General features: G+C 34.9%; 1 protein-coding gene across 3 annotated transcripts in view; it reads left to right on the forward strand.

Moving 5' to 3' along the window:
• Gyc88e (Guanylyl cyclase at 88E) overlaps nucleotides 1–13,346 on the forward strand; it is a 57,314-nt gene extending 43,968 nt beyond the window's left edge. For 2 of the 3 annotated variants that reach the window (XM_076769643.1, XM_076769644.1), the window contains 6 exons: nucleotides 718–922; nucleotides 1,931–2,077; nucleotides 2,835–2,994; nucleotides 4,797–5,024; nucleotides 6,160–6,489; nucleotides 8,597–13,346. In XM_076769643.1, the coding sequence (XP_076625758.1) occupies nucleotides 718–922; nucleotides 1,931–2,077; nucleotides 2,835–2,994; nucleotides 4,797–5,024; nucleotides 6,160–6,489; nucleotides 8,597–9,000 (1,474 nt within the window). In that variant the 3' untranslated portion in view covers nucleotides 9,001–13,346. The remainder of the gene's footprint in view (nucleotides 1–717; nucleotides 923–1,930; nucleotides 2,078–2,834; nucleotides 2,995–4,796; nucleotides 5,025–6,159; nucleotides 6,490–8,596) is intronic. The other variant, XM_076769645.1, reaches the window with a different exon arrangement.
• Nucleotides 13,347–15,009: the final 1,663 nt, after the last annotated feature.

The following is a 15,009-nucleotide window of genomic DNA, read 5'->3' on the forward strand; positions in this document are numbered from 1 at the left end:
CTATGGGCTCTACTTCAGAAAAGAGTTTCATTGAAATATATTCACTATTGTAGGAGTTATGGCTGTTTGAAGATTGTACCATTTTTATGGGGTTTTTCTCGTTTTGCAGGGTCAAGAATCAACTTTTCGGATATTTTTAGAATTTCTACATATTCTCCACCAAAATACGCGTAATTTGTTTTTTTAAACATTAAAATCGTCCAATCCGTTCAGGAGTTATGACATTTTAAAAATTCGCATGCAGGGAAGCATTTCTGATCTCACATCAGATTTTCGCTAAGGAATTTTTTTCTCGAAAGTGGTTAGGATTTCGGGGTTATGTCTATTCATCAAAAATGATTGTAATTGGCCCCCGCAACCGAAAATAATTTTTCCAGAATGATTTGAAATTTTTTAATCTAAGTTTTTGATAATTTTTTAATCTTTAAGTCTCAAGCAAGAAATTTATATTCTTGATTTTCGTCTTATTCTGGCCTCTAGAATGTCCCATTGAAATTTTTCCCAGAGTTGGCCGAACTCCCTGTATATGAATGAACTCAATGTCAATGAGTCTATGTGATGCAGTCGAGTGTGATGGAACTCAAGTGTCAATGCGAACCCCAGTGTTCCACGGAACCCACTTTGGGAAACACTGGCTTAAAGTAATCTGACGAGACAGGGAATGTTCGTGACGACTGTTTTGTAAGTTGTACAGAAACGAATGGATGCGTGTTACAGGGATCTAATGCTGGCTGGTACGCAGCAATCGGTAGAATTGAAACTAGCCCTGGATCAAGAGCAACTGAAGAGCAAAAAGTTGGAGGAGTCTATGAGGAAGCTGGACGAAGAGATGAAGCGTACGGACGAACTGCTTTATCAGATGATTCCGAAACAAGTGGCGGATCGTTTGAGAAACGGAGAGAGTCCTATAGACACGTGCGAGGTAAAAAAAACTACTTTTCCTTAACGAACACTTGCATTACAAAATTTTCCTATAAATCTGTAACGAGTTTGTTCGCGTTTCTTTAAGAACAGAGGCGACGAAGTGGAGCATGTCGTAGAATAACTCTTGCAAACAATTTTTTCCATTTTTCAAATGAAAAATAATGAATTTTCTAACTTCCACACTTGTTCCTTTACTTTTTCTACCCATGGCAATGAAGCGTTAAAACGAGAAGTTATAAATAGAAATTAAAGCTTCAAGTAGTCAGAAACAAATGCCCATCGAATTTATAGATTGCATTTGTTTTAGTTGGCTCGTAGCTTGAACGAATAATTTCGTGACGTGAAAACGAGTAAAGATTTATTGTAACTCGTTTTTATGCAATTATAAATAAAAATTTTTCAATTTTATTTCACGATTTTGTTACATTGATCTGTAAACTGTGTATATCTAAACAGAAAGCTTTAAAAGAACCTTCGTTATCTTATTATTTCATTTATCTTTGCCGCATTATCGACCGAGCTAATAATTTTGCGACCCACTCTATATGGAAAAAATATAATGGGAGATTCTAGAGGCAAAAATAAGACGAAAATCAAGAATACCAATTTGTTGATTGAGGCTTCGTTAAAAAGTTATTAACGTTTAAATTAAAGCGGACAGTTGCGTACGCGTGACAGTGGTTCTCACTCGCGCAGCTGTTCGCAGATCGCCGTTCTACACGCGGAACTTTAAACGTTAATAACTTGTTAACGAAACCCTAATCAACAAATTAGTATTCTTGATTTTCGTCTTATTTTTGCCTATCGAGGTGGTCGAACACCCTGTATAAGATATTACTCTGTAAACCTCCGAGGAAAAAAAACGTTAATTTCGAAATATCGATGAAATTACAGTACTTTTATGTAAAACAGATCGTTAAATTTTGCCCTTGATCGTACATAATATTCCGATATTTTAAAAACGATTAATTACTACGTTTCGTTTGTTCATTGTGGACTGTTTCAGATGTTCGATAGCGTGTCAATTTTGTTCTCGGACGTAGTCACGTTCACCGAGATCTGCAGCAGGATTACCCCAATGGAGGTCGTGTCCATGTTAAATGCTATGTATTCTCTTTTCGACACATTAACCGAAAGGAACCGGGTGTATAAGGTATTCTTAGGTAGTAATAGTTAGCATTCATTTGTCCTCGCACCATGCGCTTGCTTCCTTTAGAAAACAGCTCGTAAATTTCTTTTACAAGAATCACCTTTCTGGCACGTTTCAATTAATCTGTTTTGCGTAGGATATTAAGAGGGGGAACCACTGACGAACTGAAAAAATCGAAATTGTTTTTGTTTACCTCTTTTTAGTGTTAGGGTTCTATAAATATAAATTATATTTTATAAATACGGTGATTCCTAATACTATTCTCTTCGATTGCACCTCCGGGATTTTCGATCGAATAATTAATTCCTACTTTGTGTTAAAAGAAATATTTACTTTTTCGCAAGTTTTTCAGATCTTTTCTTCAAAGTTCCACCATTTTATAATAAATTATTATTTTTATAAATCCCTACGTGCAACTGAAACTACTGTCTTATAGTTTAAGAAAATTGCACGATTTCTTGTTGTAGAATTTCTAGTGAAAAATTACACGTTCGGACCGTTTCCAACAAATTTTTTGGAGGCCTCTCACACTAGTTCCTATTATGTCTATAATAATTAATATTTTTATACGAAACTTTTACAAAATGTAGTTGAACAAATGTATTTTCGAAAACATTGAACATTTATTAGAAAATGTTTCCAAGTTACTCCCAAAAAATTCTTGAAAATTGCTTTTATTTTCAGTCGTCACAGTGGTTTCCCCCCTTAATCGTTTCGTTTCTTTTCTGCGTGAATTCTTGAATATCGTTTTTTTCATCAGGTCGAAACGATCGGCGACGCATACATGGTGGTGTCCGGTGCACCAGTGAAAGAAAACGATCATGCGGACCGTGTTTGCGACATGGCGCTCGACATGGTCGAAGCCATCACGGATCTTAAAGATCGTTCTACAGGTAGGACTGCTGGCAAATGTTCCAAACGTGAGTGCAATTATTATTTATCGACGAATAATTTTCTAATCAGAAATATTTTAATACATTTCCCTCGTAGTACTCGTGGCGGTAATTATCTTGAAATTTTTTTCAATAAATTTCGTTAACGAAACCAAATAAGGAGATTCTAAGCATTTTATTACTTCATGGTAATAAAAGTTTATAATATAAAGATTTTGCATAAAATTGGTGGTAATTAACCCTTTGCACTCCAATGGCGCCCCCCACGGCGATATACAGCGTATATGGCCACACCTGGGGAAAATTTTAATGGGAGTTTCTAGGGGCCAGAATAAGACGAAAGTCAAGAATACCAATTTGTTGATTGAGGCTTCGTTAAGAAATTATTAAAAAATTAAATTACAAAATTTCAAATCATTCACGGAAAAATTATTTCTTGTTGCAGGGGTTAATTGCAATCATTTTTCGTGAATAGACATATCCCCGAATTCCTACGCACTTTCAAGAAAAAAATTCCTCACAGAAAGTATAATTTCTGGCCAGATATGTTACCCCGACAATTTCATTCAAATCTTCAAAACATCATAACTCCTGAACGGATTAGATGATTTTAATGTTTCGAACTGCCAACGACGCGTATTTTAGCGAGGAATATGTAGAAATTGCAAAAATATTCGAAAAATTGATCCTTGACTCAGCAAAATGAGAAAAACCCCATAAAAATGGTCCAATTTTCAAACAGTAATAATTCTTACAATACTGAATATATTTCAATGAAACTTTTTTCTGAAGTAGAGCTCATGGGTACCTACAAAAAAGTGTTAGACAACTTTTCTGTAGGGCGTCATACAAAATTATTAAAAATCAACAACGAATTTTTAAGAAAAATCGATAGGAGGTAGCTGCTGAAATTTTTCGGCGAAATTAAAAAATTTCAAATCGTTCTAAAAAAAATATTTTTGGTTGTAGGGGTTAATTACAATCATTTTTGGTGAAGAGTCATATCTCCGACATCCTACTCATTTCCTAGAAAAAAATTCTAGAATGTGTGAAATTTTTCGACAAAATTAAAAAATTTCAAATCGTTCTGGAAAAAATATTTTCAGTTGCAGGGGTCAATTACAATCATTTTTGATCATTATACATACCCTCGAAATCCTACTCAGTTTCGAGAAAAAAATTCCTTACCGAAAATATAGTTTCTGACCAGAAATGCTGCCCGAAAATTTCATGCGAATCTTTAAAATGTCATAACTCCTGAACGGATTGGACGATTTTAATGTTTAAAAAAGCAAACTAAGCGTATTTTGCTAGAGAATATGTAGAAATTGCAAAAATATTCGAAAAGTTGATCCTTGACCCCGTAAAATGAGAAAAACCCCATAAAAATGGTCCAATTTTCAAACAGCAATAACTCTTACAATAGTTAATATATTTCGATGAAACTTTTTTCTGAAGTAGAGCTCATGAATATCTACAAAAAAGTATTAGACAACTTTTCTGTAGGGAGTCAAACAAAATTATTAAAAATCAACAACGAATTTTTAAGAAAAATCGATAAGGGGGTAGAATTATAATATAAAAGTAAATTAACAAAACAAACGAAGAAATTTTAAATTACAGACATTTTTAAATTTCATTGGTGAGAAAAGACAATTTTAATATTCTTTAAATAGGCGTTACAAAATTGTACTCGAGTAGCCAGTTAGGTCTATTAAAGTGAATTCTTGGAGTGCAAAGGGTTAATGCAGAGTAATTTAGAAACGAATAGGCAGACGAGTTTCCCTCTGCAAGCGATCGAAATACAATTGCTGTTTGCTTTTTTCTAGGTCTCCATCTTCAAATACGAGTTGGAATTCACAGCGGCGCCGTGGTGGCTGGCATCGTCGGCTTAAAAATGCCGCGATATTGTCTCTTCGGTGATTCAGTGAACACTGCATCGCGAATGGAGGCGACCAGTCAGGCGATGCAAATTCATATATCGCAATCCACGCGAGAACTATTATCGCCGTCGTACAAAGTGAAGGAACGAGGGGAGATAGAGGTGAAGGGCAAAGGTACGAAAAAGGATATTCGAATATCTTAACAAAATCCTAATCATTTTCGAGAAAAAAATTCGAGAAGGTGTGAAATTTTTCGACAAAATTAAAAAATTTCAAATCGTTCTGGAAAAATTATTTACAGTCGCAGAGGTCAATTGTAATCATTTTTGGTCAACAGACATAGCACCGAATTCCTACCCACTTTCGAGAAAAAAATTCCTTACCAAAAATATCATTTCTGGCCAGAAGTGTTACCCCGAAATTTCGTGTGAATCTTTAAAACGCCATAACTTTTGAACGGATGGGACAATTTTAATGTTTAAAAAAGCAAATTACGCGTATTTTAGTGTAGAATATGTATAAATCGTAAAAATATTCGAACAGTTGGTCCTCGACACCGCAAAATGAGAAAAACCCCATTAAAATGGTCCAATTTTCAAACGTCCATAACTCCTACTATAGCGAATATATTTCAATGAAACTTTTTCCTGAAGTTGTGCTCATGGGTATCTACAAAAAAGTATTAGACAACTTTTCGGTAGGGCACCAAACAAGATTATTAAAAATACAAAATGAATTTTTAAGAAAAATCGATAGGGGGTAGCTGCTGAAATTTTTCAGCGAAAAAATAAATTTTAAATCGTTCTAGAAAAAATACCCTCGGCTGCAGGGGTCAATTACAATTATTTTTGGTGAAGAGTCATATCCCCGATATCCTACTCATTTCCTAGAAAAAAATTCGAGAAGGTGTGAAATTTTTCGACAAAATTAAAAAATTTCAAATCGTTCTGGAAAAATTATTTTCAGTTGCAGAGATTAATTACAATCATTTTTGGTCATTAGACATACCCCCGATATCCTACCTACTTTCTAGAAAAAAATTCAGTTCGGGCGGAACTTTGAACGTTAATAACTTTTTAATGAAGCCTCAGTCAAGAAATTGATATTCTTGATTTTCGTCTTATTTTGGCCTCTAGAATCTCCCATTAAAATTTTGAGAAACCTTTAGAGATACGTTTAAATATCGCCAAGGACTACAACGTATCCAAAGTTGAACATGATTTGAAAACTTGCTTTAAAAGGTGTTCGATCTCGTGAGGAATGACCTGATAGTGTTGAAAAGCACTGATGCGAACTATTCGTATTTTAGGGACGATGAAAACCTACTGGCTGGAAAAGAGGGAGTACAGGTCATCGTCGACGAAGGGGATTACTATTCAAGAACCACCGCAGTGGCACACGAGGAGCATCGAGAAGCGAGTTTCAGCGGGAACAACCGGTACCTTCACAACACCGTCTATGTTCGACAACCAACATTGTTTAGACACGTCCTCCAGACGTGGTTCCAAGATGGTCTCTCCAGCACTCCCTGATTCCTCGTTTCTTCCCGAAGAAAGAAGAATCTATTCGCCGATCACGTTTCAGGACGTTGCTCGAAGATCAGTCGCAAATTCGCCAACGAAGAACACCGATACGAAGGGTAGGTCGATAACAACTTAAGGGAGTATTGCTGTCTAGGCTGTCATTTCTTCGGCCTTTTTTTGTGATTTTTTTTTTAACGACAGGTAGGTTGTTTTGTAATGAAATTTTGCAGAAATATTTATTTGTCTTATAGGAATGTATAGTATTTTTTTCATCAAAAAATATTAAAAATTGCGGGAGTTATAGCTTCTTGTTTAAAAAAACGCATTTAAACTGACTTACATGATATTTCAAGATCTAGCAGACCGATTTACTTCAAATTTGGAGAGAATATTCAACAGACACGCCTTTATCGCTGGAACTAGAGATTTAAAAAAATATTGAGTTTTACTATTTTGTTTGATACGCTAAAGACGAAAGAACGATTAACAAATAGAAATCTGAAACTTGAAGCGTTGCCATTTCTTTATTTATCAGGATTCTGACTTCTCCCTAGTTCCTGCTATAACTACAACCTTCCTTATGACGATACTTTAACCCCCTCTGTTTCAAATTATCTGGAATCCTGGAAGCTATTGGAGCACCTTTTCCAAAAGAGCCATTAAATAAGAAGTTATAATTCCCACGATTTTTAATATTTATCCATGAAAAAAATATTGTATATGCTTATAAGATGAATAAATATATCTGCAAAGTCTCAGTATAAAACAGCTTATCTATCATTAAAAAAAAAATCACAAAAAGGGCCGTGAAATTGACAGTCTAGACAGCAATACCTCCTTAAGAAAGCATACTACTAAAGCACGCGAGTCGTTTACTTATGTGGGGTCCCGTTGATAAAATGGAAAGGGTAAGGAGAGGGGAGCATTTGAACAATCACAAGAGAACAAATAATACTACATGATGTAGCCTGTTCTATCAAACAACTTTTGTATGAAGATTTTTTTAATAACTACAACTGCTTCCGAGATATCTTGCTGAATTCATTTAAATAAGACACTATATACAGGGTGGTCGGCCACCCCTGGAAACAATTTTAATGAGGGATTCTAGAGGCCAAAATAAGACGAAAATCAAGAATACCAATTTGTTGACGGAGTCTTCGTTAAAAAGTTATTAACCATTAAATTAAACAACTTCAAATCGTTTTGGAAAAATTATTTTTAGTTGCAGGGGTCGATTATAATCATTTTTGGTCATTGCACGTAACCCCGAAATCCTACGCATTTTCGAGAAAAAAATTCCTAATCGAAAATGTAATTTATGGCCAGAAATGTTGCCCGAAAATTTCATGTGAATCTTTAAAATGTCATAACTTCTGAACGGATTGACGGATTTTAATGTTTAAAAAAGCAAACTACGCGTATTTTGCTAGAGAATATGTAGAAATTGCAAAAATATTCGAAAAGTTGATTCTTGAACCCAAAAAATGAGAAAAACCCAATAAAAATGGTCCAATTTTCAAACGGCCATAACTCTTACAATAGTAAAGGTATTTCATTGAAATTTTTTCCTAAAGTAGTGCTCATGGGTAACTACAAAAAAGTATTAGACAACTTTTCTGTAGGGCGTCAAACAAAATGATTAAAAATGAAAAACGAATTTTTAAGAAAAATCGACAAGGGTCCCCTTTTTGGACGAAAAAAAAATTTCAAATCGTTCTAAAAAAAATATTTTCGGCTGTAGGGGTCAATCACAATAATTTTCGGTGAAGAGACATATCGCTGAAATCCTACTCATTTCCTAGAAAAAAATTCAGTACGTGCAGACCTTTAAACGTTAATAACTTTTTAATTAAGCCTCCATCAACAAATTAGTATTCTTGATTTTCGTCTTATTTTGGCCTCTAGAATCTCCCATTAAAATTTTTTCCCAGGAGTAGCCGAACACCCTGTATACTAATGGAAGGTCGGTCGAGCGCTTGCGAGAGAAACGATCCCTCTGGTGGCGAGCATGGGAAGTGACGCCACAAATATTACATCATAGTAACCACTAGAGTTATGAATGAATGTTCACAGATAAAATTTCCAATGTATCACGGCAGCATTGTCAAAAAATTGATGCAACTGCTACATCTCTATAGTTCCTCCTTCCAACTACCGACACCCCGTTTGTATTGTTGGACGCTACGATTTGTATTTTTTACAATAAATAAATATTTGCAGATTGTAGGTCGAACTCGATGGGAGCAGTGATCACCAGGAACATGGATATGTTTAGCTCCCTTCTGAACGACACGGAGGAACACTTTCGTCAGCACAGGGACAGCCTGTCCCCTCGCTTGGAGAACCAGTCGCCCGGACAGCAAACGAAGTCGGAAGTACAAGTGAACGCGAGTTCAAGCTCGGTGTTCGAGGAATCGTACGAGAACAGGGCGTCTTCCGTGGACGCGAACGTTCTGAAGCGAGAAAAGGACGTGTTCTGCAAGAAAGGCAAAGGATATCACGCGCCGTTTCACAGCGACGTCAGCAACTCGCAGTCGTTGACGCAACAGGATCAATGCTGTCCTGGCTTCACCATGTCGAAGAGTGGTAAAATGCGTCACAACAACGGTTGCAGCATCGTCTAATAGAGAAATCTGTCAAGTTCAACGATCGATTTGCCTTCTGGACGAGTCCTACAAACTCCCGACGAAGATCAGCCGAGCTCATATTCTCCGATAAAAAAATTTGATCTCCGCTTCTCGATTAGTTGAAAATTTATAACGAGATTCGTTACGATTATATTTCTTGGAAGAACTCGAACTTTTACCGATAGAGCCTGCGTTAATAGTTGCCATAAACTGTACTCGGTTCAATGAGAACTGGCGGGAAATATAAACAGCCAGGGATAAAGCGTCATGCCCAGATCCCTACATAGTAGGAAGAAAGCTAATTTTCTGAAGAAAAAGTACTTATTCTCGATATTAATGTAATATTAATATTATTACATAACAGTGTAAATAAGGAGGGAAATGAAAATACAAATTAAGTTATGGAAAACTATATTCCGACATTTAATTTATCTATTTATTACTATACAGGGTGTTTGGCCAACCCTGGGAAAAATTTTAACGAGAGATTCTAGAGGCCAAAATAAGACGAAAATCAAGAATACTAATTTCTTGATGGAGGCTTCGTTAAACAGTTATTAACAAAATTATTAATAAAATTTGTCCACCTACACGAATTTTTTTCTCACAAGTGCGTAGGATTTTGGGGGTATGTCTTTTAACCAAAAATGCTTGTAATTGACTCCTGCAACTGAAAATATTTTTTCCAGAACGATTTGAAATTTTTTAATTTCACCGAAATTTCAGCACTTATTCGAATTTTTTTCTTGAAACTGAATAGAACTTCGAGGGTATGTGTATTCACCTAAAATTATTGTAATTGATCCCCACAGCTAACAATAATTTTTCCAAAACGATTTGAAATTTTTTTTTTCTGTCGAAAAATTACACACCTTTTCGAATTTTTTTCTAGAAACTGAGTAGAATTTCGAGGGTATGTGTATTCACCAAAAATACTTGTAATTGACTCCCGCAATTGAAAATATTTTTTTCAGAATGATTTAAAATTTTTTAATTTCGCCAAAAAATTTTTAGTAGGCATGGAACTTTAAATGTTAATAAGTTTTTAAAGAGGGCTCAATCAACAAATTGGTGTTCTTGATTTTCGTCTTATTTTGGCCTCTAGAATCTCTCATTAAAATTTTTCCTAGGGGTGGCTGAACACCCTGTATACATGGCCTTATCCTAATAGTGAAGGGAGAGAAAAAGAGATAAGACAGAAAGACGGAAAAACGAAACTGGAAAATATTTAGCTTAGGGAAAGTTTAGCTACAGTGAAAGAGAGTAATAAAAGTGAAGAGGTCTTCCAACAAAAAATAGGGCAATTTAAGCAAATAGAGAGACAAACAAATTCAATTAAATATCTGGTTTATTTACACTATTGTATTTTGTAATTTTTAAGTGTATGATACCTTTTTAGTTTGGACTTGGAAAAGGAGCTCCTGAGATAATAACTGAGTCACACTCGACATAGGAGTGCAAAGGGTAAACTTTCTGTTTATATTTTCCGCCAGTTCTCATTGAACTGGGTATAGTATCGTACCCTGGCGAATACATGAAATGGGAACAAAGAAGAAAGCGTCTAGAGTCGGGATAGAAAAACTCTCAACCATTCGAAGTTGCTTTCATAAGCAAGAATAAAACACCCAACTGGTCGGGCAAATTTTATTCACGAATAACGAATAGAAATTTTAGATTTGACTCGTGAATTAACTTCTACGTACGTTTCATTCGTAAATTCATTTATAGATTAGAGAACTTTTCTATTAACGAACTTTTTAAACCAACGTTCGAGTTCAAACCTAGTTTACCAACGAGTCTGACATTTTTATTCGTTGTTCGAAGGTAAAATTCGTCAAACTCTGACCGTGGAAGAGACGATTTCGAGGCGTAAAATTTTTCTGACCCGACCGTACGAGTTTCTGATTCTGAGATTTAAAAATAAAAATGAACACATAAATCGTCGATCGAACAAAGATGATATTCTGCAATTTTGCGAAAATTGCATTCGGAAGTGTCTTAAATGTAATATATAGAATATAGTCGTCACGCATGTTAATCTCAATTTATATTATCGAAGCGACGACGAGTCAAGTTGGTTGGAAAACGCCACGCGCGCTGTTTTTCCAGCTTCTCTGCGAATTCAATTTTACTTTCACGAAGACAGTTTGTAACGTATGCAGGCTGTTGGGCCACCTCTAGAAAAAAATTTAGTGGAAGATTCTAGAGGCCAAAATAAGACGGAAATCAAGAACACCAATTTGTTGATGGAGGCTTCGTTACAAAGTTAACAATTAAATTCGAAAATTTCAAATCGTTCTAAAAAAATTATTTTTGCTTGCGGGGGTCAATTACAATCATTTTTGGTGAATACACATATCCCCGAAATTCTACCCAATTTCGAGAAAAAAATTCATTACCGAAAATATGTCTGATTATAAATGAATGATTCCCACGAAATTTTACGTGTTCCAAATCGTTCTAAAAAAATTATTTTTGGTTGCAGGGGTCAATTATAATCATCTTTGGTCAATAGACATACTACGGAATTCCTACCCACTTTCTAGAAAAAAATTCAGAAAGGTGTGAAATTCTTCGACAAAATTAAAAAATTTTAAATCGTTATGAAAAAATTATTTTTGGTTTCGGGGGTCAATTACAATCATTTTTGGTGAATAATCCTACCCCCGAAATCCTACCCACTTTCGAGAAAAAAATTCAGTACGTGCAGAACTTTAAATAACTTTTTAACGAAGTCTCAATCAACAAATTGTTATTCTTGATTTTCGTCTTATTTTGGTCTCTGGAATTTCTCGTTAGAATTTTTCCTAGAGGTGGCGGGACACCCTGTATAATTTAAAATTCGTCGAAAGCACGAATCATTGGAAATCTTTGACAATTAATACTTTGATGGCCGCTGTCACATGTACGTGATTTTACCGCATCGGTTATTATCTGTTTAATATGTTATGTTTGTCGAGGATCAAATTTTGTCTCGTGTGCTCATTATGACATTCAAAAGTTTATAATTCCTTATAATAATATTCCTAGCATCTTCGTGTGCGTCAGTTCTGTAATGTGAATATAGAAAGTTGTTTCAAGCTGTTCGTACGAAATCAATCGACGAATCGTCTTCGAAAACAGTCGATAGTTAAATTAATCAAAAATCTTAATTCCCGTAAATTCAGAAACAGTTCGTAACGAAAATTTCCGAGGACGAAGAAATATATGAAGCTACTGTCTTTGGTATTATTTACGACGATATCGACCAGCTATGTGACTTAATGAAATTGATATTTGTATGTTTGCTTAACGATAAAACTGCTCGATATTTCAGTGAAATGCATAATAAATTCTCGATTGTTCGCTTGCCGAAGATTCTTTATGATTACGAAAATGAATAATTAGACACGCGTTGCTCAAACTGATTGCTGTCCAATATAATAAAAAACACACTTTGTTCCAAATACGTTTGTGATCTGTCGCGTACTCTGCGAATACACCGGGTTTTCATTTATATTGATTTGTCGGTTTTTGAACTGTTACTCTGTGTTTCAGTTTAATGAAAAAAGATGTGAGAAGTAATATATGGGTAATAAACATATTATATATTTTGAATATAAAGAAACAAGTGAATGTATTCTCTAAAGCTCACGCTATGTACCTTTACGTACCTTTTTAATCGTCTTTACTTGATTTCTTAGGAAAGAAATATTTCTTAAACGATTAGTGAGCAAAAATAGAGAAAACGTTGTTACGGTATAGTCAAATCGATAAATATCGATACCAGCCCGCAAATTCTAATACCGAATCGAATAGTATCAAAGATGTAGGTATCAAAAAGTATCGATACCTATTTGATACTTAAAAGCTATCGATACTCGTTTGAGACAATTTATGAGAATTTCAATACCCGTTTTATATTTTTCGAAATGTTCAATATTCATTTGAAAATTCAATGAAACATTTATATTTCTCTTCTATTAAAAATTATTAATATAATAATAGCAATAATATTAAACTAAAGTTCTCATTTTTATTTTTCAATTATACAAACAATACAGATTACAATTTTTATCGAATTAGAACTGCTTAACTAACAACTGTAAGTATTATATATAAGTTCTAATTGGGAATATGTTATTTAGATGATCGGGAGTTCACAAGAAAGAATATTCAGATAATAGATAGTGCGATAACGCACATTCCAATGAAGGATGTCATACTCACAACATAAAATTTTGCTTTGTATTTACCATCTAATCCTACCCACTTTCGAGAAACAAATTCGAGTAGGTGGACAAATGTTTCAATAAAATTAAAAAATTTTAATACCAAACCTACTGCGATTGGTCAAATGACCCTTTTTAAAATTTCGTTTAGAAATTCTAACACAGAATATTATTTTAACGCCATTCAACTTCACGACTTTTCTTATAGTATACGTACAATGAATTTTACAATATTCACTTCTATTCTTATTGTTTGTTTCCTGAGAAAAATATGTAGTCTGTCTTGCATACTATGAACGGTCATTTGACCGGTTCAATGATTTATATTTTTCTGTAAAAGAACTAGACAAAATTTGGTACCAAATTCTGGTTAACTTACGATGTAAACAGGAAATATATTTATAGCAAAGACGAAAGAAATCTACAGTTTTCACTGTCTTAGAACAGTCTAACAACGTCTATTAAAAATACTACAACTTTAAATGCGTGCAGTTCCGAAACTACTAGTGTTTTATTAATTATTGAGCCATTGTTAGAAGCGGCAAAGCCTACCCTTTGAAATGGCTTTTGGTTTATGTCGATCCGACTTTCCGTTTTCGAGATATCATCTTGTAAAGACAATCGTAATTTTTAAAATTCCGCTACGCCTGACTCTCCGCCTTACGAAAGCCTATTAACGCGTATTAAAAATACTAAAAACTTTCGATGCGTACAGTTCCGAAACTACTAGTGTTTTATTAATCATTGAGCCACTGATGGAAGCAGCAAAGCCTCCCCTTCAAAATGGCTTTTGGTTTTTGTCGATCCGACTTCCCGTTTTCGAGATATCGTAATTTATGTAAATAGGCAATTTTGAAAAAATTCTCTTATGGCGCTTCCCGTGTTACGGCAGACTACTAACGCGCATTAAATTACTAAAAACTTTAATTAACTGCAGTTTCGAAATTATTAGTATTTTTTCCATGATCGAGCCACTGTTAGCAGCGGCAAAGCCTCCTCTTTGAAATGGTTTTTGGTTTTTGTCGATCTGACTTTCCGTTTTCGAGATATCGTAATTTATGTAAAGGGGTAATTTTTTAATTTTCAGTATCTCTGTCTCCGTCTGCCGCGTCGCGTTGTACCTCTTTGTCGCACGTGAGTCGTGCCCGAGTGACCTAGTTCCGGCGTAGTATTTCCAAGAATTTACTACGCACTGCTTACTATCTACACGCGCGGGGGATGAATGAACTCGCGCGAGCGCAACAAAAACGTAAACAAACCCTATCTCCGAAACCAGCCATCCGATCGACGCGAAACTAAAATCGCTGTATCTCCGGAACTAATAAAGCTATCGGCTTGTTCGAGCGCTCGTTTTAAAGGGTATTTCATCCCCAATCCGATGACCATATCAACTATTATTATTTATGTTGTCTTCTATGTTTATTTTAACATTTACTTTGACTCTACATACCCGAAGAAGTTTCAGTAATGTAGGAATGAAGGATCTAGTGAATGACGATCAGTTCAGTTTAGTTTGAATCGCATGTGAGAGTGGGGGGTTGCGAGCGAGGCATGAGTTGCGTGGTTTTAAGACGAAGGAGCGATTACAGTTTTATTATTATTAATGTTTGCGATGTGATAGCGAGCGGTGTGTTTAATATATTTCTTCTTTTTCCTCCAATTCTTTACAAAAATCCTACAGTAATTCTTACTGATGGTACGACTAGTGTACGATAAAACTGGACCATAAATTGTTTATTTAACTGAAAATGAATTTAAATACAGGATGTTTGCGTAATTACTAGCACTTTTTCTT

This window comes from Colletes latitarsis, chromosome 7 (genome assembly GCF_051014445.1).
Source record: "Colletes latitarsis isolate SP2378_abdomen chromosome 7, iyColLati1, whole genome shotgun sequence".
Lineage (NCBI taxonomy): Eukaryota > Metazoa > Arthropoda > Insecta > Hymenoptera > Colletidae > Colletes > Colletes latitarsis.